The sequence below is a fragment of the Nipponia nippon genome, unplaced genomic scaffold (assembly GCF_047370975.1).
Source record: "Nipponia nippon isolate SJK-2023a ecotype South Korea unplaced genomic scaffold, ASM4737097v1 scaffold_10, whole genome shotgun sequence".
Taxonomy (NCBI): domain Eukaryota; kingdom Metazoa; phylum Chordata; class Aves; order Pelecaniformes; family Threskiornithidae; genus Nipponia; species Nipponia nippon.
Window position 1 is genome coordinate 20,533,630 of NW_028262291.1, and position 27,697 is coordinate 20,561,326.

General features: G+C 53.4%; 3 protein-coding genes across 13 annotated transcripts in view; 2 read left to right on the forward strand and 1 right to left on the reverse strand.

The window, feature by feature from the left end:
- Positions 1-12,212, forward strand: part of SLC25A22 (solute carrier family 25 member 22) — a 51,800-nt gene extending 39,588 nt beyond the window's left edge. For all 5 annotated transcript variants that reach the window (XM_087745853.1, XM_087745855.1, XM_087745857.1 and 2 more), the window contains 5 exons: positions 5,714-5,832; positions 7,509-7,680; positions 8,487-8,641; positions 9,523-9,598; positions 10,484-12,212. In XM_087745853.1, the coding sequence (XP_087601979.1) occupies positions 5,714-5,832; positions 7,509-7,680; positions 8,487-8,641; positions 9,523-9,598; positions 10,484-10,637 (676 nt within the window). In that variant the 3' untranslated portion in view covers positions 10,638-12,212. The remainder of the gene's footprint in view (positions 1-5,713; positions 5,833-7,508; positions 7,681-8,486; positions 8,642-9,522; positions 9,599-10,483) is intronic.
- Positions 12,213-15,272: 3,060 nt separating this feature from the next.
- Positions 15,273-19,096, forward strand: IRF7 (interferon regulatory factor 7). 4 transcript variants are annotated; one of them, XR_015701877.1, is made up of 11 exons: positions 15,273-15,422; positions 15,513-15,675; positions 15,952-16,114; positions 16,198-16,280; positions 16,458-16,503; positions 16,608-16,730; positions 16,819-16,977; positions 17,134-17,253; positions 17,371-17,751; positions 17,842-18,014; positions 18,648-18,677. XR_015701877.1 is itself a non-coding variant. In XM_087745867.1 (11 exons), exons 1-11 carry the CDS (start codon positions 15,400-15,402, stop codon positions 18,792-18,794), a joined length of 1,527 nt encoding a protein of 508 aa, XP_087601993.1. In that variant the 5' UTR covers positions 15,273-15,399; the 3' UTR covers positions 18,795-19,096. The 4 variants fall into 4 exon arrangements, 2 of the variants coding, with proteins under 2 accessions (XP_087601993.1, XP_087601994.1); XR_015701878.1 differs by having other exon boundaries at positions 17,860-18,014; XM_087745867.1 differs by having other exon boundaries at positions 17,896-18,014; positions 18,648-19,096.
- Positions 19,097-19,236: 140 nt separating this feature from the next.
- LOC104017321 (malignant fibrous histiocytoma-amplified sequence 1 homolog) lies at positions 19,237-27,237 on the reverse strand. Of its 4 annotated transcripts, XM_087745865.1 has the most exons (12): positions 27,101-27,237; positions 25,200-26,079; positions 24,293-24,584; positions 23,691-23,877; positions 22,818-22,910; positions 22,457-22,647; positions 21,862-22,349; positions 21,090-21,247; positions 20,412-20,571; positions 19,886-19,956; positions 19,673-19,779; positions 19,237-19,441 (listed from the first exon to the last, which is right to left on the reverse strand). In XM_087745865.1, the coding sequence occupies exons 1-12, from the start codon at positions 27,117-27,119 to the stop codon at positions 19,424-19,426; spliced, it is 2,664 nt and encodes an 887-aa protein (XP_087601991.1). In that variant the 5' UTR covers positions 27,120-27,237; the 3' UTR covers positions 19,237-19,423. The 4 variants fall into 4 exon arrangements, with proteins under 4 accessions (XP_087601991.1, XP_087601989.1, XP_087601990.1 ...); XM_087745863.1 differs by having other exon boundaries at positions 19,237-19,779; XM_087745864.1 differs by lacking the exon at positions 22,818-22,910 and having other exon boundaries at positions 19,237-19,779.
- Positions 27,238-27,697: the final 460 nt, after the last annotated feature.

Here is a 27,697-nt window from a genome sequence, read left to right on the forward strand (position 1 = left end):
GCTAGACTCCCTTTTCCCTGGCTGTGCTCTTGGATGCTGCTGGAGGTAGAGTGTTGGGACAGCAGGACCTCATGTGGGACCCTGTGCCCTTGTTGGTGCACCCATCTCCCTGACTCTGGAGATGCCTGTTCCTGCAGCCCTCTCCACCCTGGGACCAGCTCGAGGGAGGAGGCACTCCTGCCCGTACAATGCTTTTCCCCTCCTTTTGGTGCAGGAAGGATGTGTCCTCACGGGTTAGGGGACTTGACTGCTGCTTCTTTACCTTTTTCTGTTTTGGTGTCGAGACTGGTATGACAGCCTACTGCTACAGCCTCTTGTTTCACGAGGAAACAAAACTGTTGGTCCTCCCAAGCTGTCCTGGTCATTTAGGAACAAGGGAGGCCTGGGTGAGTTGTGTGAGTGCTGGGAACACCCTTGCTATGCCATGGAGGAAAGGAGGAAAACAAAGATACTGAAAAACCTGAAAGAGGCACCCCATGACCCTGATTGAGACAGGCAATAAGGGTCAAGCATTGTCCTGTGATGATTCTGGCTTGAGGGCCTCTGCAGTTCCCAGGAGAAGAAGAGGTGACCCACAGAAGAGTCTTCAGACAGGTCCTTGTTCCTGTGGCGCTCTGTGCTGGCTGGACCACACAGCTGAGGAAGGCAGGATGAGAGAGAGGGGAAACTTCCAACCTTCAGGCTGCTGAAAATAAGATTTTTTTTACTCTGGATTTCTGAAGCTGGATGTGTTGAGAGACTCATAATCTCCCAGCTGCTGTTAAAATACCAGCAGTTTCATTGTCCAGAGCAGAGGATGTGAGAAGAGGAGTCACTAGGGCTAAGTGAAGCACTTGGGTATGAATCTAAGAAAGCGATTTAAATTGGTAGCACACCAGCATGCATTTAAAGTACATTGCTGATTTTTGGGTGCTCAGTGTGTGAGGCCTCTTTGATAGATATAAGTATTGCCTACAATTTTTTATGTCCTCTTTGAATTTGAGTGTTAAGCACTTCATAAAAACTAGTCCCTTTAAAGTGTCCTACAGGGTTTCATGTTTATCTCCAAAGTGTTGAGTGCCAGACAGCTGTTGTGTTTGGCATGTGTTTGCCAGGTTTTGTTGTTCAGTTTTCAGGTTCTTGGTTAACTACTCTGCCTTGGCTGCAGTAAAAAGTGTCTCATGGCTTCTTATAAAAGCGATTTCTTGCTCATAAAAACTCTCCAGTGTCCCTGGATGAGTTTCCTGCTGCTCTTCTCCAAGGTATGTTATTCCTTTACCTCTCCTGTCCTCTTTAATCTTGACCTTCGTTTTGTTTGCTGTTCTGGAGCAAAGGCTGGCAATCTGCTGACTTAGCAGCTCAGATTCCTAGGAAGACCAGCATGATTGCATTAATTGTGGCTTTGCTGATGCCAGCAAATTTTCTTCCTTTCTGCTTCCCCCTGCCTTGTAGCTTTGCTCAGAGAAGATAAATAGCCAACTGTAATCCTGAGACAAGCAAGGCACTTTTCGTTCTCTCCCATGCAGATGGGGAGACTGGAGCTTGTTCTCAGTTGCTGTCCCAGCTGATACATTTCCCCAGCGCTCCTTCCTTCATCTGCTCCTCTTTCAGGCTCTCCTAAAATACTGGGACCGTCTCTTCTGTGGCATCTGTATAAGTAGCCATTGCATGGCCTGGTTGATCCTTGAGCTGCAAAATGCTCATAGGCTGTAAAGTGAGGCTCTTGATTTAGGAAGGAGGGATGCTGCTGCTAGTCCTGCTGCCGAGCTGCTGTGTCATCTTGCACACACTGTGCTTTGGTCTTTCTCTGGGCAGGAACCCTTGTGGGCTAAGGCAGCCTCTCCTGTAGTTATCCACTGGATGTCCAGACACTTCTTTAATGCAGATAACCCTCATCCAACGCACTGGGAGTTGTAGATGGGGGAATCCAGCCCTTCCTCTAGAGAAAGTGTCAGTTAAGAGCAGATAATCTCACTGTGCCTATTCAGGCATAGCTATTTGGGGAGGGGCTCTTTTATTTAGCACACAGAGGCTCAGGGAATTAGAGTGGGTTGAAGTTGTAGACATCAAGGATCAGCCAGAAAGTAAATGCACTTTCAGCTGTTAATAGAGGGAGCTGGAGATGGGCTGCTTAATCACAGAATACACCCGTGAGAGGAGCATTGCCCTTGTCTCCATTCCAAGTGCATATCTTGGGACAAAACGGGTTGTGTCCATGCTCAATGTGCCTAGACGTGTTGCCCTGCCTGTTGTTCCCTTCAGACATTTGTATTGGAACAAAACACTTGGGATCTCCCGCCAGGGCAAACCTGATGTAATGAGCGCAGGCACAGAGTCACCTTCCTCTTGACTTAGTCCAAGCACAAAACGCAGAGCTTCTGCAGCCAGAGGTAAGTTTTACCATACCTGGAGTAATGTCTGCCAGAGCAAGATTTAAGCTGGTGGCGTTACATTGAGCAGTTATTAGGGTGGACCTGTCCCAGAACAGTGCTTTGTTTTGCTTGTCTGAGGCATTTTTGAGCTGGCACTAGGAGTGGGAGGGAGCTTGTAATGGGAACTTTCTTGCATTTACATTTCCCAGCATCACAGCTCCAGCTTTTCTGAAGTGTGGTTGCAATAGCTTGTTGTTCCCTCTTAGAAGATCAGGGGTTGGGTTGAAGGGACTGACTGGCAATTTGTGTGCACGTCCTCATGTGGCTGTGGCAGACAGGTTGCCCTCCCTTTGAAGGACAACTCCTGTATGTTGGTCCCCTAATCCATATCAAAGACCCACTATTTAAATTGTTTGAAAGCAGCTCTCTCTGGTTTGAAATTCTTGGGGAGCTTTCTACAATCTGTCGGGTTGACAGACCAGAGGCAGAGGTTATTTTATGAGTGAGGAAGGTGATGTCCAAGCTGGGGACAGTAACCTCTTGGGTAGCAAATAGAAACATACGGCTTTGTATGGATGTTTCCTGAGGTCAAAGATTTCCTGCCTTTGGAAATCTGGTCATCCTTATTCCAGAATGGCAGGTTTGGGTCCCTCCCCAAGCACAGTCAACTCCTACACAGTCAAAATTTTTCAGAAACTTGAAAAAAATCCTACTCTACTCCCCTGCGACATCAATATACCACTGCTTTCAGAGATGCTAACTTTGGACTGATGCGTTGCTCTTGAAAAGCCCTCCATAAACCTCTGGTTCCTGCTTTTTTACTTTCTTGTTGTTCAGCTCTAGTTTGAAACTCTAATTTAGATTGAGCATGAATCTTCTCCCCTTCCTATTTGACATTGTTGATTCGTCACTAATTAATTGCATGTCAGTTAGGAAAGTGGAACAACTGATTCTGCCAGTGCAGAATTTGGGGCTATTGTGTATATGTTACATTAAGAACCTCTTGCTGTGACAAAAAATGGTTTCTGCATTTGTAGGACCAGATCCTTGCTGGTATTGCAGCTTTTGAAGGCAGTTGAGATGTGCCAGTTTTTAAACCACTGAGGATAAGGCCTGTGGTGCCTTAAATATTTAAACCCGTTTGTCATCTAGAGATGAACTGTTTTCAAACTCCTTTTATGTGCAGACTGGTGAGGTTTTGCAAGGGAAGTTTGACCCCTGTATGGTAAATTTTAAACCTCTTGACAAAAGAATTGCTTATTTTAGGCTATTTTTTCTTGGCCTCCTCCCAGTTCCCAGGATATGCAAACCAAAGGCTGAAAGCCCTTGTTCTACATACTTTTGATGTACCTGTTTGACATCTCTAAAATACACCCATGCACATAAATCCTTCACTGGGTCACGCTGGCATAGCTCCATGAAGTTCAGTCAAGCCAGGCTGGCTTTTGTTGGCTGGGATAATGGTCCACAAATGAACACATAGGGCAAATCTTCTTGATCTTTTGAACTGGGTATCAAAGCGGTCATGCTGGATTAAAGCCAGGGGACATGTACTCCAGGGATGCTCCAGGGCTCTTGCTAAAGTGGGAGATGCTCTGCTGTGCTGTAGAGGGGGGACTGCCAGCCAGCTCCTTTGGGTGGTTTGCTTCCTCCCACAGCTGGGCTAGAGGTTGTACAGCCTTGCTGCTGACTGTATTGAGCCGTGCAGAGACTGGCAGTGTGCTTCAGGCCGCCTGAGTGGCACAAATTGGCTACCTCCAAATGTCAGTGCCAGGGGGGACCTCTGGATTTGCACACCTGATACCTACAAACCTCCAGGAAAGCTTGCTGCGCACACTTCAGCGCCCGTGTGGGTCCACAGGAGGGGCTGTGTTTTGCAGCTTCTCATCTATGGGGGAATTTGGAAAGGGGAGATGTTCCTACCTTCAGCCTCACTGGAGAGCTCTATATTTAGTTGCTCGTAATCTCTGATGTGGCTCTGTGCCTCTAATCCCCTGCTCCGATATCCTCCCTGGAGAAGATGAGAGGTGAAGAAATTGTCACGGCTGTCGTGGTGGGCCAGCAGGATTACGGCGCATCTACACTCCCTTTCCTATAGGGTTGGCATTGAAACTTCTTTGCTGGCCCACAGTGCCACAGCTGTGCTCTGTGTGTGTTTGTGCGGATATGAACCCCCCGGTAAGGGAGTGTGGCTTGGTTTTGCAAGGGAGTAGGGCATATCATTGTGGGACTGCTCTTGCCATAGTGTGGGGACTCACCTTGATTAGGTTAAGATGAGGTATCGCTGCAGGAGCAGGGCTGTGGGGAGTAAAAGTAGTACTTGCATTTAAAATGGAGAAAAGAAGAGGCTGTTTCCCTCTGGCTGTGTGATTTATATATGCTTCCCCCCCACCCCCTTTTAGAAAAGAGCAGATCAGAGGCACTTTTTTTTTTTAAGTCAGTGTTTTCTGGTGCCAAGGGATGAGATTTTTTACAGGGCAAAAACTCATCAGTTTCTGAAAATTGAGGCTTTCTGAGCATTTGCATCCCAAGTTCCTCTTTTTAGTCTTAGCTGGACTGTTCCGTAGCTTTGGGATGGAGGGAGCTATGAAATGCTGCATTTTGTTAGGCAAGAATATGTCTCTGATAATCCCTGCTCTCCAGTGCAGAGGAGGCACAAAGCTGCAGTGCTGGGTGTCCCTCTCCTCCCTTGTCCCTCAGGCAGGACCAGGTTAGTGCAAAGGCTACTTTTTCAGGTTTGGAAAGGCTGGTGAGGTGAAGAAGCTCCTAACCACAGGGGAACTGCCTCCCTGACTCTCATGTTCGCTGTTTGTTTATTTTGCTTTTGTCATAGAACTCCAAAGCAGCAACTCAAATGTTTGCCCCCCTTGCTCCTTGCCCTGTGGTCTCTGTTTGGTTGTGGGGATGTTGACGGTGTTTAAAGGACTATGCTGGCAGAAGGAAAGCTACTTATCCCCCTTAATGCTCAGGTCCTCTGCTACCCTCTGAAGCAATGCCCTTTCTGAAGGCTGTGCCCTGACCCGGGGCAGTGCTGGCCTGGAAGAGAGCTGCAGCAGTCTGTCTGGGGATGGAGGGGGTTGTGTGCTCCCATCTGGGCCTGTTCTGGATGAGCTTGTGGCTTTTTCTGAATGTTGTTTCTGGGGCCAAAATGGGCCTTTTCCTCCAGATCAGGTGATGCTGGCAGAGATGCCAAGCCTGGGCTATGCTGAACTGTCAAGCCTAGCAGGTTCCTCTGTCCCCCGGGCTACATCTCCTGTAACCCCCAGGGTCAGAGGTGTGCCCTGAGCACCTGCACCCCGCTGCCCTGGTGTTACTGAAGGCCACCTCCTCCGACTGACTCTTTCTCTCTTTTCTTCGGGCAGGAAAAAGCTGACGCTGCTGAGGGAGATGCTGGCAGGCTGTGGCGCAGGTACCTGTCAGGTGATTGTCACCACTCCCATGGAGATGCTCAAAATCCAGCTGCAGGATGCGGGGCGAATTGGTATGTGGGCTTTTCTTCCCTGTGCACTGAGCAGGTGGGGGGAAAGGGCTGGGACCGGGCTGTCAAGGTAGAGGGGGAGGGAATAAGCAGAGAAAACCCTTTTCCTTCCTCCTGGTCTCCCAAGTCAGAGATCTCTCAGGCTGTAGCAGAAGTTTCTCCTCCTCTTCCCAGCTCATTTCCCCCCACCTTTTGCTCACCTGGCTTTACAGAGGCCCTTGCAGTTACAAAAGGTGATGATTTTTTTTGCTCAAAACGATAGGCTTGGCAAGTGAAATAGCAAATGCTGGTGGTGGATGGGGAGAGACAAGGAGAGATGAGTACGCGGTCAGCTTGTGAGTGATTAAAACTTGTTAGTTACCATGTGCCCAAGAAGGGATTAGCATCCTCCAGTGCTCTTCCTGTGGTGCTTCCTCCATCTCCCTGTTTTCTGGTGTCTGTTCTCTCTCTTCTGTCCCCCTGTAGCACCTCCCTAACAGCTTCCCAAGGGGAGTGTCCTTTCCAAATGATTTGTCTCCCCTCTTTCTCTTTTTTTTTTTCCTTCCTGACAAAAGCAGCAGTTGTCTCAGCTAAATCAGTAAATAAAATTCTCCTGGCGTGCTGGATTTGGAAGAGGTTTGGGGTCAGGCTCTTGAGGCTGTGGGCAGGAGCTGGCAGGCAGAGGCAGGAGGGAGTGTGAGCCTTTTGGCTGAAATACTGTGGGGTGTTTCTGGTGAGAACAGAGACCAGAGTCTGGCACAGAGGATCTGGGCGAAAGAGCTGTTTACTATCGCCTTAATCTCTTCTAGAGATCAGGCTGGGGTATGGGCTCCTTCCCCAGGAGCCCTGCATGATAACGTTAGATACCACGTTTGTGGCCCTTCCTGGAAAATGGGCCAGTTTGTCCTTTAATCTCTCCTTTGATGTGGCATTCCTGAATAATCGCAGATTTACTTTGTCTTTCCTCTCTTCGCTGTTTTTAATGCAGACCTTATCCTCTTTGTGCGTATTATTTTAAAATGTTTGAAAGAATTAAGCCGTGGTTTGAGGGTTCAGAAGAGGTTTTTGCTGCTGTGAACAGCCTGTTCTCTGTGTAGCAAGAGACCTGTGGTGTGCTGGTGGCAGCCAGCGGATTGCCTATGGGTTGATGTGCTCTCCATCTTCTGGCCAAAGAGCAGAAATGCATCAGTTTGAAAAGGCTGCTTGTATAAATGTGGTATACCTAGTGCAGCTGAGGAACTCCCCAGGTTGATTGCTTTCAAGGGAAGGAAGCAAAGAACAGAAGTGTTGAACCTCCCTTGTTCGTTAATATCTTCCGTTTGTCCTACCGGGAGCTTGGGGATGTAGCTGGATGCAGGTACCATCACCTGCCTGCTCACAGCAGCTCCTTTTCTCTGCACCATGGAGGTTGTGCGTGACGGGCTGCTCCTGCTTAGGTAAAACCAGTTGGTAGGAGAGTGCAGTGGACAGCGTTGCAGTGTGGCAGCAGCCAGCTCTGAGACTGAGACAAGCTGGGCAGCCTCTGGCTGAGGGAGATGGGCAGACAGGGAGCAGAAGCTTGCAGGGCACCTGGGTGGCCTTAGTCTGCATGTTTTGGTGCACCTGGAGATCTGCCTCTTCCTCCTTGTCCCACAGCACTGGGTGGCAAGAGACTGCTGTTGAGCATCTTGCAAACCAGTGCGCTCTGTGCTCCTCTCCAGCGGCGCAGAAGAAGCTGATGGCAGCGCAGGCCCAGCTCTCCTCTTCCTCTGTGGCGGGGGCAGCGGAGCCAGTGGTGGAAACACGCACCACAGCAATGCAGATAACAAGGGAGCTGCTGCGGAGCAAAGGCATCGCAGGACTCTACAAGGGCCTGGGAGCCACGCTACTAAGGTAGGATGGTGTGGGCTCAAGCTCAGGGCACCAGTATCCCCAGTCTTGAACATAAAGAACCAGCAATCCAGAGGATGAGCCTGCAAATGGGGTGTTGGCTTCAGGGGTGTGGGTTTGATTTGGTTTGCTTTCCGTGCACAGGTTTTGTGCATTAAAGACATGAAGGTCAGGGAAGTCTGTCTTTTATTCCTGGAAGATTTAATTCTGCTGCTTTCTGTGGAAAGTTTTTTGTCTCCCATGTGGTCATATTTTAACACTGTAGAGAAGTCCTTGTGAGTTAGCAAAGCAAAACTGTCAGCCTTAGTCTCCAGAGTGTGAAATGGCTTCTGGCCCATGGAGCTTTTGGACGCAACGACCGGGGCCCTCTCTGAGTCTCTTTACCTGGGCTTTCACAGAGTGACTGTCCTCTAGCTTTAACAAAGGCGGAGCTAAAGCAATGCCCAGTGGGATGGGGGGCAGGATACGAACCTCTCGTAATTAACAAAAGTGGACAAAATGATTGATCTCTGAATGTGCTGGGGTCTTCAGTTTGAGTGTTGAAAAATCAGGGGGAGGCCAACGACTCTGCAGGGCTGCATGCCTCCCATGGGCCTGTTGTCCTTTGTGCAGTCAGTTTTGCCCCTGCTGAGTTTCCACTCCTGTCTGCGTTGCAATTGCAGAGCTGGGACGTCTGCGTTGCACTCGTGGCTGTGCTGCCAATGCGTGATGCTTGCAGCCCTTTCTTTGATGCTCAGTTTGTTGGTCTCCTGCTCTGACTTTGCTCATCCTTGTTCTTCTTTCTTCTCCTTCCTCCCTCCCTGCCGCAGGGATGTCCCGTTCTCCATCGTTTACTTCCCGCTGTTTGCAAATCTGAACAAGCTAGGCCAGAAGGACCCCGATGTCAAGGCTCCGTTCTACGTGTCCTTCCTCTCCGGATGTGTGGCTGGCAGCACGGCTGCGGTGGCTGTCAACCCTTGCGATGGTGAGTCCCCAGTAGCCTGTGCTGGTGGCCTGGCACCAAGTGACAGAGGCCCACGAGTGGGCTAGGTGAGGAGGAGGGTGACTGTGCCAGCCTCTTCACAGCATGAGCACACAGGGAGGTACAGGAGGGGAGCTCTGCTGTCTGAGCTGCCTCCAGCTCAGATGATGTTTCCTTCAGCTGAGCTATACCTTTGGCCACAGCTTACACAGAGGTTTGCAGTACTCGCTAGGTAAGTCAGGAAGAGGGTGTCATTCATTGCAGTCATTCTTTGCAGGAATGGCTGCGAACATGCCCCTGAAAAGGCACGTTTCCATGTGGAGTAGTAGTATGCAGACCATTTACATGCATATGGTCATAGACAACCAGAGGGAGCCTCAGATTTGTGGCCTTTTCTCCTGCTCCACAGCATCTGTGTTAAATATCACCTCGGTTTCTCTGCTGTGAAAAACACCAGAAAATAACTCCCCTCTCTCCAGCACTGCACACACTCCAAGGTGGGAAGAAATGTAAGAGCAGCATCGTATATTTTAGATACTTCTTCCAGGAGCTGAGTATTTGAAAATCGGTCCCCACTTTGCAGAAAGATATCTGAATTTGGAAGCGTTTAAAGCTTGTCAGCCTTGTAAACCTTGGTCACAGTGAGGGGAGTGGGTTGGTTTTTGGGTGGCTGTGTTTTTCTTTTATCAATTTGTAAAGGAATGGTTCCCCCCCCCCCCCCCCCCCCCCGTTTTGCTGATAAATATATGAAAATGGTCTGTGTTCTTGGTGATCTCGTTTTGACTGTGTTTCAAAGACATCACTCTCAGGGTGGCTCTTGCCTGGTGAAGAGCATGCTACGTTCTCAGTTCTCACCACTGTCTCTCTTCTCTCTCTCTCCCCAGTGATCAAAACACGGCTGCAGTCCTTGCAGAGGGGAGTGAATGAGGACACCTACTCAGGAATCCTGGACTGTACCAAGTAAGACTCCTTGTGAAGCAGGCCACCACATCAGATGTACGGCATTGGCTGCTGCCTGCTGCCAGGCAGTCGGTACAGCTTCTAGACCCAACCAGCAGCTTCTCTGTTTCAGGTTCCCTCTGAACCTCTGCTTTTATCTATCTATCTATCTGTATGGATAGATATATAGATATATGACCAGATATATACTGTTCATATATATAGGTATATAAAAGAGAACCTATTTTGAGCAAGGTAAATATAGCATTTATATTTAAATGCTTCTGTCAAAACCCCAACAGTGCTAACACTGAGATTTTATTTCTGCAAAGGGAGGCAATGCTGTGGTTGTCCCTCCTAAGCCCCTGTTGTCTGAAAATCCTATAGCGTTAAGTTTCGTATCCCTCCTGGCACCCCTCGGAACAGTGGCTGCAGCAGCGCTGGCTGGCTGGGCTCTGGCCCAGCTGCACTCTCCTCTGACCCTTTGCTAAACTGTGGTCTGGCTGCTTCAAAACGTGAAGGGAGTTTCAAAACACAAGCGCTCTGCTTCTGTATTGCTGTTGTAGCCAGTCTTGCGAGAGACATCTGGCTGTCCCCCATACTAAGGGTGGAGTTGACCCCAACTTTTGAACAGGGGGACCTCTGGGGTGCAAGCATGGGGTTGTCTTAGCTGTACATCCAGACCCAGGCAGACGCTCCTGCTCCTGGCCAGATGTAGGGATGGGGCATGCTCCTGCGTGGCCATTCGCAGAGCACATGGAGGATGGTGGATGATCTGCTGTGGAGGCAGTGCCAGGCGACAGCAGTCTCTGGAGGGAGGCAGAAAGCCAGGGCATGGCCAGAGGGTCTCCTGGCATGGTGGAGGGGTGGGATGGACACTTATCTGTCTGTGCTGTCTCTCCGCAGGAAGATCTGGCAGAAGGAAGGGCCCATGGCCTTCCTGAAAGGGGCGTACTGCCGAGCCCTGGTCATTGCTCCTCTCTTTGGCATCGCACAAGTTGTCTACTTCATTGGCATTGCGGAGTTCCTGCTGGACATGCTCCCCAAGCACCGGGCCTAGGCCTGGTGCACCTGCGTGTGCCCTCCCGCCCTCTGCTGCACTGAATTCATCCCCGTGTTTGTCATCCGTGTCGATTGGTGTCAGAGCAAGAGCACAAAGGGTTCGCGCAGGGACGCTGAGGGAACGTGGTCTCCAGACGAGCAAACGTGGGGAGGGAGAGAGTCCCTTTTTTGTCTCGGTCTGGAACCTGTCCCCTCCCGCTCCTTCCATGGACAATACCTAATTATGCATATTTTTTTTCTTTCCTTTTTTTTTGTTTTTAAATTGTCATTCTTAAGGACACCGGTAAGCACAGACTGGGCTTGCAGACCCAGAAGTCTCCTCCCAGCCTTGGGAGGAAGAGGGATGGGAAAGAAATAACCTGAACCCTCTTTCACCCCAGTCCCTCTCTTTCTTCCTGGAGTTGCCAGCTATCTGAGGAGGAGCTGGAGGGGCAGCTGTGTCTCCTCAGCCCCTTCTCGGCTCTGCTGGTCCCGGGTCCTGAGCGGGCACGACACAAAGGGGGCTCATCTCATCGCCGCCAGAGGTATGGCAGGGGGGATGCTGGATCTGGCAAGTTCCTTGGCCTAGAAGCCTTCACCCCTCCCTTCTCCCTTTCTCAAAAATGAGTTGTACTTAGATGAACTTCTTGGAGATCAGAGGAAGGGAAAGGGGGTTGTTACTATTGATTTTGTAATTATTTTTGTTTTAAAGCAAAGGGATGTCCCTCCTAACTAGGTGTCACAGGCACATCCGGGTGAGGTGCAGAGATGAGATGTCTGCTCTGTAGGGAACATGTCTGTGGGATCACACAAATGTCTGAAGGTGCTTCACTGCTTGGCTACAGGCAGGGGAGGGTGAGGAACTTGGGATCAAGTTATTTTTGTCCAGGGTTTTTTTGGGGGGTGGTTTGGTTTTGTTTTGTTTTTTTTAATGCAGGGGTTGTAGGGAGGGAAAACCAAACAACAAGAAACCACTTACATTCCTTCTGCCTGCCCGCCCCTGGGGTGATAAAGTGGTGGCTGCAGGTGTAGATTAGCTGATAATTTTTTTTTTCCCAGCCTGGCCCCAGGTGCATGAAAGGAGGTGCCTGCTCCGCTTCTGTGGTGCCCAACCTCAGGGAGCTGCACTAGAAACCCTGTGCCTGTGTGCTTACCTTGCAAGGTGAAAACACAAGGTCTGGTTGTGCTTTGATGTTTGACTTCGGCGTGTTTGGAGTCAGATGTTGTGGAAGGGTGGAGGGCTCCCACGCCCCGAGCGAGGAGCTGTTCGCATGTATGTGATTATGGGGTGAAGTCCTCTGGATCACGAAAACTCATCATCCTGCTCGCTTCTGGGGTGGTGATCGTTGTTGGGTGGCAGGGGGCAAATCCACACCTACAACTCACTCTGTGAAAGGGACACTGCTCCAGCTGACATCACTTGTCAGAGGACTTCCTTGTTCAGTACTCTCTTGGGCTGTGTAATTAATTCTAGTTTAAATGATCTTAAGTGTGAGATCTACCAACCCAGCGTGATCTTCTCCGTTATTTATTCCATTTGGTGCAATCCACCTGACTTTGGTGTTTAAATTAAACTGGTTGAATTAACTTTTCATTCCTCCTTCTTTTTGCTTTGTTCTCCAGGCGCTTGCTTGGTGTTTGTGTTTCAAATGTATATTTAAATTAATTAAAAAAAAAAATCCCTTTTTTAATGTTTAAAAGAAAACCACCTCTGTTTCAACGTTCTTGGGTTAGGTTTTTGCAAAACCTGTATGTATGTTGAGGGCCTTCTTCCTTGATGCGTCCTTTTTCTCTTTGAAAAAGTTGTTCTGTGGCTGATTTGTTACTTGTCACTTTGCATATGTGAATAATTTTCTTTATTTTTCTTTTTTTCCTAATGACTTTTCTGTGTATCTGGGAAGGAATCTGTGCAAAGATGATGATAGATGTCTGTGCTGTGTGTAGTGCTGTGATGCTGCTCTTGCTCTGGATTTCCCTTGGGTGGATTAAAAGAGAAAGATTTTTTTTTTTTTTTTTTTTTTTTTTTTTTAAGGCCCCCGTTCCTTGCTGCTTTGTGATTTACAAACTCCTTTTGCCTCCTACCTGCTCCCTCTGGCATAGGGTCCTCCACTGACCCCAGGCCCTTTTCAGTCGTACCTTGTCCCATGTCACCCCTGGCCCTTGCTCCTGCCCTGACCATGGCTCTTGAGGCTCCAGTTTGTTTGGGTGTTGTGGTGTTTACTGGCCTTTAATATGTTTTGGTGGAGGTGCCCTATACCCCTCTCATGGCATACCCCTCTCATGGGTTCAGGCAGGTGCCTCGGCTTTTGCTCGTGAAATTTCCTGGAACTCAATGAGGAAATTTACTGAAGCCCTGGGGGAAAATTCCTACAAAGCAAAACGGAAATTTCCTGGAAACCAGTAGGGGAATTCCTGGAAAGCAAAGGGAAACCATCCTAGAAAGCTACAGTAAAATATCCTGGAAAACAAAGGGGAAATTTACTGCAAGACAATGAAGGAATTTCCTAGAGAGCACTAGCACCTCAAAAGCAAAGGGGGAAATATTCTGGAAACTTGTGGAAAGCAATGGGGGAACTTCCTAGAAGGCCATAAAGGGGATAGCCTAGAATTTCAAAGGAGGAAAATTCCTAGAAAGCAAAGAGGAAATTTCCTCAAATACCAGGGAGCAAAAGTGACATTTCTTAAGAAGAAAGTAGCAGCGATATTTCCTAGAGGGGAAATTTCCCAGAAAGCAAAGGAGGAATTGCTGGAAATCAAAAGGGAAAGTTCCTGGACAGGAAGAATGAAATTTCTTGAGAAATAATTTCTTGTTTCGCAGGGAGCAATAGTCATGGGGAAATAAATTTCCTAGAAAGCAACAGAAGTCCTGTAAAGCAGAGAGAAAATTCCTAGAAAGCAATGGAGGACTCTAGAAAGCAACAAGGAAATTTCCCAGGAAGCAAGGGAGGAATTTCCTGGAAAGAAGGGGAGGGAAATATCCTGCAAAGCGACAGGGAAGTCACCTGGAAAGTGATGGCGGAAATTCCTACAAAGTGATAGGGGGATTTCTTAGGAAGGAAGGGAGACATTTCCTGGAAAACAAAGGGGTATGTCCTGGAAAACCATGTAGGAGTTCCCATTGAGCAGTAGGGAGAAGTTCCTGGAAAGAAGGGGAAATTTCCTTGAAAGCAAGAAGCACAGGGGGAAAGAGGCCAAAATCCTGTGCTTCAGTCCTCATGACCACCACTTGGGTAATAAATTTGTAAAACTCCTGCAAATCTCAGGATTTTTTGGTTTGTTTTACCGCTCCCTGCAGAGCTCAAATGGGATAAAGGAAGATCAATGAGGGTGAGCGCATTGGGCCCCACGTGACCTGCCTGAAATCATGGTTATTTGCTAGTTTTCCTCTAATTTAATGCAGAAATCTACATAACCTGCACTGCAATGGTCCGAGGCACAGGATCACCATTTTCTATCATGGGCGGCCGTGCCCAGGAGCTGTTACTGGAAACCAGCTGCAGCCCCGTCGGGGCGCTGCTTCCCCTTTCTGGGGTGGGGGGGCTACGCTGCTGCTGTGCACCAGCCACCGGGACCCCGCTCCCACCTCCATCCGCTCCGCGCCTGGCTTTCGGGGCCTGGCATGGCTGGCGGGGACCCCCACGGGGTTCATCCCTCGGCAAGGCTGGTGCTGGCCTCAAAACACACAGGTGGGGCTGGTGTACGGCCCTGGGGTTGGCTTTCCTCCTTTTTTTCCCTTCTTTTTTTGCATGAAACTGTGGTGCTGCCATGCCGGACAGCAGGGCCGGAGATGCTCGTGATGCCCATTTAGCATCCCGAGCGATGCCGAGATCCCGCTGAGGCAGCGGTGAGGCACAGAAGCCATGTGCCAGCAGCTCTCAGCCCCTCTGCCGCCGTGGCCGAGGGCAGCTGGGTGCCCCAACGCCCGCCTCCGCGGGTGTTCAACCTGAGACACCGGGAGCAGGTGCGGTGCCAGGAGCAGTGCCAGGCCCACGGGAGCGCCCCGGCTTTACTGGAAAAGGAAGAGCTGGGAAAACTGGCTCCTGGATGCAGGGAGCGCAGCCAGTGCCCACTGCCCTCCTGGGTTTTGCTTTTAATTTTTGTACAGCATGCCCTTAGGCTGGAAACCAAGGCAGGCTGAAGGAAGGAGGATTAAAATAAATATAACAAATATAATCATAAATAAATAAGCCACGGGAGTTTCCAGGCCTGAGGCCGAGCCCTGCGTGCCTGGGCTGTGCTGCCCGTGCACCCTGGAAAGCCCCGGCGGCGGTGGGTGCAGCTGCTTTCGGGCCGAGCCCCGCCGTTTCGGGGTGCCCCTGCCGCCCGCCCGCCCCTTGCTCTTTGCAGGCCCGCGTTGTTTGATGTCGGGTGCAGCCGTCCCGCACCGGCGCTCTCGGGCCGCAGCAGCCCCCGGGGAGGGACCCCAGCGGGGGGCACGGGCGCTCCAGCCCCCGGCTCGGGGCCTGGTCTCGCCCCTCGCCCACCGAGGGCCGCGTCCCGCGCCGGTGCAGGGCAAGGTTAAAATCTGGATTGCTTTCATTAGTCCCTGTTGATCGGGGGGGTCGCGCAGGGCTCCGCAGCCAGCCCCGGGGCCCGGCGGGGCCCGCTGCCCGTCACCCCCGCCGCCGGGGGGAGGGAGGGCGCCGGCGACGCTTTCACTTTCGGAGGGGTCACGTGGTTTCCAGGAAACGGGCGCGGGCGGAGGGGGCGGATAAAAGGCGCGGGCGGGAGGCGGCCGCGCCCCGTCGAGGTCACCCACCCGCCCCGGGCCCGGCGGCACCATGGCAGCGCTGCAGAGCGAGGGGTAAGCGGCACCCCGGCACCCCCCCGCCCGCCCCGGGCCGCCGGCCCCGGGTGGCCCCGGCCCCCGGCGGTGACGGCCCCGCGCCCGCAGGGAGGCCCAGAAGCTGCGGTTCGGGCCCTGGTTGGTGAGCGCCGTTAGCAGCGGGAGCTACCGGGGGCTGCGCTGGACCGACCCGGCCCGCAGCGCCTTCCGCGTCCCCTGGAAGCACAACGCCAGGAAGGACGTCACCAGCAGCGACCTGGAGGTCTTCAAGGTGGGTGCGACACGGGGGTGGCCGGCGGGGAGCTCCGCGCCGTCCGGGCGGGTGGCTTGAAGGTGGCCAGCAGCGACCTCGAGGTCGTCAGGGTGGCTGGGACGGCGGCGACCAGCAGCAGGCCCGGGGTATTCAGGTGGGGGGGGGGGTGCGAGACCAGCAGCAACTTTGCGGTCTTCAGGGTGGGTGGGACGTGGGAGCTGGGGAGCGGGGGGAGACCAGGCATCCCTGAAACCTCCGTGCTGTGGTGGCCATGCTCCCTGCCCGCCCCCCCAGGCCTGGGCGCAGGCCAGCGGGCGCTATGAGGGGTGCCCCGAGGACCCGGCCAAGTGGAAGACCAACTTCCGCTGCGCCCTGAGGAGCACCGGCATGTTCGTGCTGCTGGAGGACCGCTCCAAGTGCGGTGACGACCCGCACAAGGTCTTCGCCATCGACCCAGGTGAGCCTGGCCCCGTGGGGGGCTGTGGTTGGGGTGGGGGCAGGCGATCTCAGGGTGCCCCGCTCACGCTGCTGTCCTTCCAGCTGCCCTCTGGCCTGGCCAGGAGGGGGATTTCAGCAGCCCTGATGCTGCGGTGGGTCAGCAGCCGCTGCACCAGCAGCCACAGGTAATGGGGTGGGCATGGAGGTCTGGGGGGGGGTTCCCACTGCTACTGCTCAGGCATTGCACCCCATGTCCTTGGGGTGCTCCTGAGCTGGAGACCAGCACCCAGCCGAAACCCAGCCCAGGAGGCTGAGTGCCCCTCATCCAGAGCGGTAAGACCCCTTCTCACTTCCCTTCGCAGCTGGAGCTCAACCCCCAAGATGTGGCCCCAGAAATCACCCCCCCAGGTAGGTGCTGGTCCCCCAATTTTTTCTGGGGGGATACCCTGGTAGGCTGAGCTGGGGCTGGTTTCGGGGTTGTGAGACCTCCCACCTGCTGTGCCCCGCCTTAGGCAGCACCAACCCCGCACGGTCCCCGACGCTGGAGGACCTGGAGGCGCTGCAGTGGGTGCTGCAGCACTGCGATATCTCCCCCCGCGACCTTGATTCCCCGACACCATCCTGGGTGCCTGCAGGTGAGACCGGCCCCGCTCGTGAGGTGCAGGGTGGGTGATGCTATGGTTGGGTGACCCCAGCCCCTTCCCACCGGTGATTTCTCTGCAGCAGACGCCCCCCACCAGGACACTCTGCTCCAGCCTCACCCAGACCCCAGCCAAAACAACTGCCTCCCCCCACCAGCATTTCAGCAATGGGTACCCACGGCGGAGCAGCCCCCCTTGGGCACCTACAACCCCCTGGACCCCATGCTGCTGGCAGAGCAAGGTGGGTGCTGTGGGGCAGGATCCAGCCTCAGGCATGGGAACACCATAACGGGGGTGGGAAGAGGCCGGGGTGCTGCCATGTGCACCCCATGCCAAAGCAACCCCACCCTGCTGCAGCCCGAATGGCGATGCTGACGCTGGCCGTCTCTCGCCGCAGGGCCCGTGGCACTGCCGTGCCACCTGCCGGAGGTCACGGTCCCTGTGCCGCCCCCAGGGGAGGCGATGCTCTTTGCCCCCACTGCCAGCCCTGTGCCACCGCCACCGGAGGATAACACAGGTGAGGGTTATTACTTATTAATAGCTATAAGTAATTATTAATAATAAATATTATATATAATTATTAATAGTAATGCTGGGGGCGGGGGACACGGCTGCTGATCACTGCCCAGTGCAGGTGGCATCATCCCCATCCTGGACGTCAGCATCTACTACCGGGGGAAGCTCTTCCACCAGGAGGAGGTGGGGGACAGCCAGTGCCTGCTGGTGTACCAGCCCTCCGACCCGGCAGTGGCCCTGCGCCCCGGGCGCCTGGTGCGCTTTCCCAGCCCTGCCGAGCTGGCTGACAGCAAGCAGCGGCGTTTCACTGAGGAGCTGCTGGGCAGCGCGGGGCTGCAGCTGGAGCAACGCACCAGCAAGCTCTTCGCCACTCGCCTGAAGAAGTGCAAGGTCTTCTGGGCCCTGTCCCAGCAGCTCGAGGGCGCTGAGGACCCCCCGCCCAACCTGCTCTGCCGCAACCAGGAAACCCCCATCTTTGACTTCAATGAGTTTTGCACAGGTAGGCAGGGGTGGGTTCCTGTTCCCTGCCCTGGTTTTGGGGCTCATGGGAGCCAGCTCCAGGATGTCACAAGCATCCGAACCCTCCCAGTCCCTCTGTGTCTCCCAGGCTCACCCCAAAACTGAGCCCTGTCTCCCCTCGCAGAGCTGAGGGACTTCCGCAATGGCCAAAGGCAGCGGTCCCCTGACTTCACCATCTACCTCTGCTTTGGGCAGTCCTTCTCCAAGGCCAAGCCCAAGGAGTCCAAGCTCATCCTGGTCAAGGTGCAAGGGCCAACACCCACCACTGCCCCACTGCTGCCCAGGGAGGGGGACCCTCAGGGTCCAGGGGAGATGGGGGGGTCTGCATGCTCAAGGAGGGGGATCCTCAAGGGCAGGGGGAGATGGGTGTCTGGGGAGGGCAACCCTCAGTGTCCAGGGACATGGGGGGTCTGGGGTGCCCGAGGAGGGAGATCCTCAGGGTCCAGGGCAGATGGGGATCTGGGTACCCAAGGAGGGATACCTTGGGGGCTGGGAGAGATGGGGGAACTGAGTAACAGGGGAGGGGGACCCTTGGAGACCAGGGGAGATGGGGGGCTGGGTGCCCAGGGAAGGGAACTCCTGGGGACCAGGGGAAATAGTGGGGGGCAGGTCCCTGGGGAGGGGAACCTTGGGGGCCTGGCGTCCAGGAAGGGCCACCCTAGACAGGGGGCAGCTGCCTGGGTCAGGGGACCATTGGGGGCTGGGCAGGATGGGGTTGGAGGCAGCTGCCCAGGGATGGGGACCCTCAAGGGCTGTGGGAGATATATATAGGGTGCCCCGCACACCTCCTTCCTCCGCTGCAGGAGGACGAGGCTGTGCAGGGCGTTGCAGCCACATCAGGCAGCTGCCCCTAACCCTGATGGTTTGCTGCCGCAGCTGGTGCCCAAGTTCTGCGAGTACTGGTACGAGCAGGTGCTGCGGGAGGGAGCCTCCTCCCTTGACAGCGGCACCGTCAGCCTGCAGCTCTCTGACTCCTTCAGCCTCTTCGAGCTCATCGAGCAGTGCAACATGCAGACAGACTGACCCGCCCCCACCCCGCTGCCTGTGGCCCCCCGGGACAGGCACCTGCCAGCAGGGGACCATCGGGCATCAGGGGCCGTGCAAACCAGCATCCCCCTAGCAACGCCACGGTGGGATGCCTACGGTGGGGACCTTTCCTCCTCCGCTCCCCCCACCCCAAGGACAGCTTCACCGGCCGGTCCTGGAGCTGACACGTTGCTTTTCCCCTCCCATCAGCTGCTAATGTGTATTTTTGTGGAGTACGGTCATTTAAAAATTTATTTTCTTAAGTTTTCTAAGTTTAAATATATATGTATAGAAAGGTGCTTGCTGATGTTGCCTGGACTTCTGCCCCCACTATCAGTCTGAGATCTTCACCCCTCCATCCCCCAAAACCATAGGGGTCCATGGCCAGCCTTGTCCCAGCAACGCTCCTGCTGGCAGAGGGCTCGCACTTGTCAGCATCTTCTCCCCTTACATTTGTGTAAATGAGGTAACTTCCCACACATGAAGAGATGCATTTATTGATGCATTTAGTTTTGTGCATTAAGGCTGCAAACATGACTTGCAAGCAAAGCATGTTGAGGACAGCTTGGCTTTGGCTAGACAAAAATAATTCTTTCTTCAGCAAGCGCCTCCCTGCTGGCCCAGAGTTAATCACTGGAGATGTTCTGGAAAAATACGGCAGTAACTACAACATGAAGCACCCAGAGCTCAGCTCTGAGGAGCAGAGGTTGTGGTATCTCAGGAAGGAGTGTGGTAACCAGCACGCTGCCTGAAGATGGGGTGTTCCCTCCCCAGTCTGGAAGCAGCTGCACCCCCTCATTTGGGGAGTGAGGGGTGAGGATGGGCTTGGCCCTCAGTGTTGGACCCTGGGCAAGGGGAGGTGGCAGCCTCCTTACCTGCCGGTTGACGTGGATGCTGCTGGGCCCGAAGGTGGTGGTCCCGTAGCTTGTCACGTAATAGTGAGCAGAGGGCTGCGCCGGGGGCTCCTCCAGCTGCTTGGGCACTATGGGGATGGGGGGACACCATCAGCACCTCAGCTCTGTGAAACCCTCAGCCCTCCTCCCCCCCAGAGCACTGCTGCAGCACAAACCCATGGCCATTGGGCTCACCTTTGGGCAGGAGCAGCTCTGCGCCAAAGCGGTGCCCACACGTCCCGCAGGTTTTAACATCTTCCTTTGTCCTGCGGAGGAAAAAGCCCAGAGAAGAAGGAGCAGGAGCTGCCCTCAGTACTTCCCATGGAAGACAACGCCAAGGCGATGGAAGAGGCTCCTTCTTTCCACCCTGACCTGAGGTCCCGCCATCGGAGGGACAGCTGCTGCCTTCCCAGGTGCCTGAGCACCTTCAGCTCATCATGAAACGGGACGTGTGGGCACTTGGCCAGAGTGGACACTATGTGCCTGAGTCCCAGAGTCTCAACTTTTTCACCTTTCTTTCCATGCTCGAATTTCCCACACAAGTAAATGCTAACACCATGTGGGACGTGGGCTGTTAAGGTCAGGAGAAGGGCAACATCGTGCCCAGCAAGTTTCGCAACTAATTTCACATGGCTTTTAGAAGCTGACCAGCCCCACCAGCATTGCAGTAGCAACCACCCAGCTCCAGCCCTCAGTTTGGAGGGACACAGCTCATACGTACATGGCGTTTGTGCCATCCATGTCCGGCCAGATGAGCTCCGCGGGACAGCCAGCCGTTCGGCAAGGGGTCTTCACACACACGTGCAGCCCTGGCCACTCCTCGGCAAGCTTCTGGACGATGAACACAACTGCTATGAGGAAGTCCCAGGCAAGCTGGAAACCTTCCAGGCAAAAGGAGAACATCTCGCTTACTCACAGCAACCAAACTGCAGCAGCCCAGGAGGTACTGTGGTGGTGCATGCATCGCTTCCAGCCTGCCAGACCACAGCCAGAACAGTTGGACCAGCTCTGTTTCTCAAGTCAACCCAAGCCCATCAGTCTTCAAAGGGAGTTTAAAGATATGTTGGAAGAGCTCCCCAACTCAGATGGCCCTTTTGCTTACCACTTGGAGACCCAGCCTGAGACTGTACTCTGCTGGGACCATATGGGGAAGGATGACCCATTTGCTCCATGAGAAAACTGAAAACTTGACTTCCCATGTGATACCTTGAGAGGAATCCTGACCAGGTTGCGCAGAGAAACAGGAAATCTTTATTTGAACTGCTGGTGGACCCTAGCCAGACTAGGACATATGGCAGAGGCTTCTGGGATGCTCTGCCCAAAGGGGTGGAGGTGGCAGGGGGGAGCTAAGGAGAGATGTGTGGTTGGGAGGCATGAAATAAGGATTAGGGATCCTTACCTGTCCTTCCTGCCGGCTTTCTGCACCGGAGCTCCAGGTAGCTGTAGGCCCTCTGGTTATTCTCTTTGATCAGCAGAGGTTTGCCATTGCATATGAGCAGGCAGGTTGCCTTGGCCACCCAGTGTGTGGAGTAGAAGGAGCAAGCTTTCACCAGGAACCTGCAAGGAGATTGCCCATGGCTTTCACCACCCTCCTCCCTGCTTATCTCTAACACTGGGAGGAAGCATGGCATCAGGTGGACTTGGAAAATATGAACGCAATTTCAGTAGAAACAGAGGCAGACACCCAATGAGGACCCTGTCCTACTGAAAGCTCAAGCAGTAGGAGCAACATCTTAAGCCAAGAGCTGCTTCCAGAGTTGGCCATCAGATAAAACACTGGACACAAGTCAAGAACCCCACAAGGACAGGAGACCTTCCAGAAACTGGAACAGTCCCAGCACCCATAGAAACTGGACCATCCTCAGATGGGACTGGGAAATCTCTGACTGCCTGGATGGGCACAGAATAGCCAAAAACCACCCGAGATGAAAGGTGAACCAGAAGGAGCATGGTCCTTGCTCACATCCAGGCAGCGAACATTGAAATGGTTCATCCAGGGCTCCACACATCTGTGGCAGAGCTGAGAAGCCACCCTGGTCTCCTGAGTCCCAGCTTCATGCCTCAGCTGATACGGTCTCAACAGCCAAGGGCTTGCTGACAGTCATACTGGTGCTGTGCCAAGCAAACCCCAAACCATGCAACCTCATCGAGGGCTGGAAACCACTGCTTACCTCTGGAAGAAACCCTCAGGTATTTCAGGTGAGAAGTAGGCACGGATGTGGAGGTCCTCTGGGTGATCGCCTCCCCACACCTCAGAGACCTCTTCGGTCTGGTTCAGATAGGTTGGGAACAAGTACCAGGACTCGCCTTGGCCCTGCGTTGTCTCCCACGGCTTCCCGGGTACAAACTCGCTGGCCTGTGGGTTGAGTGCTTTGGCATGCCTCACCTCCAGGCAGAGCTCAAAGTGCTCCAGGAGGCTGAAGAGCTTCCCTCTCCCTCTGTGGGGCCTGTGTCCCATGATTTCCTCAAAGATGTCCCGCATCCCTTCCAAACACAGCTGGTGCTTCACCAAGGCACGCACAGCTCGGTGGCACAGCATTGCCTTTGACTTGAAGGTCCACACCCAATTGGACCTGTCTCTGATGGTGGCATGTTCCCCAATCAGCGTGTCCACAGAGATGCTCTCGAGCTGCTGGACTAGGCGGTACCTCACAAGGAGCTGGGTGGGAAGAGAAGGAGAGAAGAGGTGGCAATGAATGAGAGGAGCCTAGCAAAGCTGCAGAGCTTGCGCCCTGCAGAGAAGATGGTCCTGATCCCCACGCTCACCTTGAACATAGTTATTAGGAAGGCAGGCTGTAGAAAAACAGTGCTTTCCAGGTGCTTGATTTCCTCATACCACACAACAAGTCCAATGCGGTGGAGGTACCGCAAGATGTCCTGGAGAAGCTCTCTTCCCAGGTTGGCCAGGTGCTCGCACTGGGAGAGTTTGCTGAGCAGGTACTGGAGGTCCATCATGCCTAGAGGGAGACATGGGAGCTCAGCATGCATCTCTTGGACACCAGCATTCCAAGACAGGTGCTTTAGAGAGCCAACAAACACCAGCAGCACCCAACATCACCCATGCCATCCCTGGGGAACCAGCTGGGACCAGTGCAATGCTTAGTGGCTGCGGCCCAAAATGCTTTACCCATCCTCAGCTGTCCCACTGCCACCCTGCAGCTCCCATGGTCTTGCCTTGCCTCAGTGGTGCCAACAGCCTGCCACGACCTCAACAGAGCATCTGAAAAAAATGAGGCTAATACTGTTTTTTTTCCTTGTTTGCGAGAGCAGGTTTGTTTCCAGCCAGAAAACCTCAGATATTGCCAATTAAACCTCAGATTGTCATTTAGTCATGCAGCAAGACAGGCAACAAAACCTGACTTATTTCCACAAAAGAAAAGCATTTGCTCCTCATCCTCTAATCCTACAGTGGCCAGGGGAGCCAGAGATGACACCGGGCACTGGTGGTGTTCATACCTGCTTTAGGTATGTAAGCGAGGAGCTGGGGCTGCCTGCTAATCCTGATGAGTCACAGGAGACACGAAGAAGGGGCGAGGGAGGGGTAGGAGCCATTAAACAAAGTTAGCAGGACATAGGCTTGGAAACCACACAGAAGCATTAAAGCTGTGGAGCTCCTTCCTGCAAGATTCTTTAATTGCTTATACAGGGCAAAGGGGAGAAAGAAAGAACATTACTGGAAAGAAACAAACCAGACAACGTGGCCAGCTCAGGGTACCTCCAGCCACAGGCTGGTAGATGTTGGCAGAGCCTCCTGGTGAAGACACACTCGTCCTTTTACTATGCTTTTCCCTAGGCACCTGCCTTGGGGGCAGATGCTCGTAATGACAGAGCTGGGTAGTGGCAATTTAATGCTCCAGCAATAACAGTGCAAGGTCTTCAGCAGCGACCCCACCACCACACGAGTGGGGCCAGAAGGTGCAGCAAGCACCAGAGAGCCTGTCTCAGCCGCAGGACAGCAGGTCCTCCCAGGAAGGTGTGGCGGGGGTGATGAACCACTCACCATGGTCTGCCATCTCCTCACTCTGTGCGATATCTACGATGGCAGCTTCCACCTGCCTGTAGACGGGCGGCAGCACTCGGATTACCTCAGGGAAGAGCTCTTCATTCTTTACATGCTCCAGAATAGTGGCCTCAAGCTTTTTGATATCACGGTGATCCGTGCAGTTGACAGCAACTAAGTTTAAGATCTGGAAGAGAGAAAGCACACACCTGCCAAAAGCACATCCAGAGGAGTCTTTTAGCCTGCGAAGTAAAGGAGGGACCTAATGCCAAGGAGGTCACCAAGGATGGGACACGCTGCTGGCTCAGCTTCACAGGGCGCTTCCTTCATGCCTTTGCTCTGCAGCAGTTCTCAGAAAATCACCTGGGGATGGTAAATGCCCCCTCACACTCCTCCCCATGCACTTGCTACAAGCCACAGGAGGAGATGCCCATCATTGAGCAGGGACAAGGACCCAGCAGGTCACAGCCAGGGGTTACCATGTCCACCCCAGCCCCAGGGAGTGGCTGCAGTAGCAGCCTGATGCACCAGTAGCACACCAGGCTGCCAGAGACAGCAGGATGACCACAGACAGCAAGGAACCACGATAATCTCAGCCCTACGGTTAACGTGCAGCTCTCCATCTCCTTCAGCCTCTCCCACTGGTCCATGTAAAACTCAGGCTCCTCGCTGCCCTCCAGGTTGTCGACAAAGTGAGCGAGGATGCTTTTTCTCTCCGCTAGCATGGCTGCAATCTTGGCCATGATGTCATGCCTCTTCTTCTCCACCTCCTCCTGCTGGCAGCAGTCCACATGGGTTCCCACAGGAAGCACCACTGAGTTTGGAACTCGCATGGACAGGTTGTTGATCCAGAAACCGACGAGCTCCTTGAAAGTCTCATCATTAGTTTGGTACCTGGGGAGGAAGAGAAAGAAAATCCCAAATTCCCATCTAACCCTCTGGATTGCCAGCCGACTTCCACCACCACAGGTCTGACCCTGCACCCTGTGCTGTCCCAGGGGCTTACTGGAGAAGAGCTCAGATCTCCTAAGCTGTCACGGGCCATATCCAAGCTCATCCTTAAGTTTTCTATCCTTAAGCTAAGCCAGTTAAAGCTATGGGGTGTAGCAGAGTCCATCCCTGCTGTGGATGGGAGCATCCCTCTGTACCACAAAGCCTAAGTCTGACGCTCCCTCCATGTTCAGGGAGCACCACAAGCTACAGGAGGGCTCGTAGAGGTATTGCCAAGGCAGAAAGCAAAGCCGTTTAGACAGGGATCAATTGACACATAAGGAGTTAATGCTCATCTAACCCCTCAAACCAGAGGACTTTGGTAAGCTGATGACAGATCTAGTAGCTTAATTGAGTGATCTGCAAAAAGGGGGAGAGGGAGAGCTAGCTACTCCAGCGGTGAGAAGACCAGGCATCAAGGTCCAATGGAAATGGTGTGAACACATGCAGATGAAAGCTTCCCCAGCCCCTTTTTTCTTCTCTCACTCCACTTTGAAGCCAAACCAGCTCAGCACTTACATGTGGAGATTGATGACAAGGATGACAAGTGCCTGTGGGGTGATGAACACGTGGTGAGTCATGTAGTACTCCAGCTGGCCGGCGAAGTCCCAGAAGAGAAATGTGAAGTCCTCAATCTGGAACTCACTGATCTCTATCCCAACCGTTCGTTCTTCCTTGGGCACCAGTTTGGTTTGCCCTTGCTTCAGGCTTTTGCAGATGGTGGACTTCCCCGCCAGTGAGGCCCCCAGGAACATGGCCTTGACCCTCTTGTCCTCCTGCCCCAAACTGTGTTGAAGCTGGCTGAAGTAATTCTGGATCTGCTGGATGCCACCAGCACACACTTCACTGGGTGGCTCCCGGAGGGGGTTCCCATTGGCCTTGAACATTTTCAGGGATTGCCGCTGAAAGAGCTCCTTGGGGAGCTGGCGAAGGGCATTATTCTGCACGTGGAGCTCCTGTAAGTGTGCCAGCTGCAGGACAGGCTGGGGGAAGGTCCGGAACAGGTTGTTGGAGATGTTGAGGTAGTGGAGGCTGCCTCGACAAGCTGCCAGGTCCCTGGGAAGGGCACTGAGACGGTTGTTGTTCAGCCGCAAGTGTTTAAGCCTGGGGAGATGGGAGAAAACTCCCTCTGGGATGACCCGGATTTGGTTCTGATTCAGCTCAAGCTTCTCTAAACAGACCAGGCTCTGGATTTCATTGGGAAAGTCCACAATCTCGTTCTTGGACAGTATCAGCTTCTTCAGGTTGATAAGCTTAGAAATGCCGGTGATGCTCCTGAGCTTGTTCCTGTCGAGGTCAAGGCTCTCCAGCGCGGGGTTGCTCAGGACTGCTGGAGGCAGCACCCGCAGCCTCTGGGTGGAGAGAGACACTTCACGCAAACCGTCCTCCTGCTCCTGACCTGGACGCATGGGACAGGGAAGATGGTTAAGAGAGACTTTCACCTTTGGGTTGCAGACCATTTTTTCCCTTGAGCTCTGCGCGACTTCGGGATCGTTTCAGTCAGCAAGGAAAAGCAGAGGCAAAACACAGGAGCTGGTTGAACAGCACAACCACAGCTGCTGCTTGAGCAGCTCCCGCGTCCTCTCAAGAGAGGAACCAAAGCCAAGGCATGAGGATCTTGGTTGGGCCTGAAGACACAGGAAGAAACGGTGCCCGCCAGACATTGACCTGTAGCCCAAGCATCACGTTAACAGCTTTGCTCTCATTTAAAGCACTGTGAGAGCTCCAGCCGCAGATACATCTACCCCAAAACCGGCAGGTTTCTAATCCCAGCAGCGGGCTGGCAGGGCAGAGCTGACGTCAGGAGGAGAGCTGCTCTCCAAATAACTCGCCCAGCCCACCCTCAGCTCTCGACCACAGCTAGGGAGATGCGTTGAGGCCAGGGCTAGCGAGTTCAGACACTTCCTCTCTCACATCCTCCCCCTGCTCCAGATGCACGCTGCAATTCCCTGCAGAGATGCTCCCAGCCCCAGGAGACCAGGGCAATAATGCAGGGACAGTGGGGTCCCCCGCAGGACAGGGCACACAAGAAGGGACTCAGTGATGGCCAAGAACATCCCCAAAAGGAGAGTGTTTAAGCAGAAAGGTTTGCAGGCGAGAAGAGTGCCAGGGGGATGTGGGATGGGGATCACACAATACTAGAACAAAACATGGTCAGATTTGCTTTCCTCTCCCTCATTTCACTTCCTCACCAGAGGACGCCCAGCACAGCATCCCCTTGCGCAAGGCACCCTGCTCAGGACCATCAGTTCTCAGCATCACCAACAAAACCTGGGTCACGCGATGAGCCCAGCAGGAAAGCAAGCTTTCACCCTCTCCCAAACGCCCGGTCTCTCCTCCAGTGACACCAGAGAGACAAGCCGAAGGGCTCCCACCACCGCTCTGAAGCAGAGCGGCAAAGAGCCGGGGCAGCTACTCACAGGCTTTGGGCTGGGCCATGGCCCTGCAGCGTGGCACCGGCTAGATCCTCCTGGTTGCTCGGCCTCCTCCTTTCGTTTCCTCCTCTCGTTTTGCTCCCCGCCTTCCCAAGCTCTGCCCAGGAACCCCACCCTCTCTTTCTGCATCCATCCTCAGAGCAGCTCCCAGCAACCCAGAGACGAGGGCCATGGGTATGTCCTGAAAGGAGCTTTGGAGGTCACCTACGAGACAAAGATGGTAGCAGAATAGCTCCCGAGTCAACTTTTACAGCAGCATCCCTGCCTTTGCTAAAGGAGGGAAAGGACACTAACAAGAGGTTATGCTACTACCAAACTACTGCACATGCTGAATAAGTAAGATTTCTTCCCTTAAACAGGTGGCAGCATCTGATGCAAGAGAGTCAACCAGAAAGAAAAAAAAAGAATGCAAGTAGTAAACACAGTACACTAGAAAAACTGTTTTCTAGAACATGGTGGAAGAGGCATTTTTAGGTATGTTTCTCATGGCCTCTCCCAAGGGGCAGCTTACAAATTGATGGATTTAACAGTAGACAGAATGAAAGAACCAGTATTCTTGTTCTAGCTACAAGTTTAGCTTTA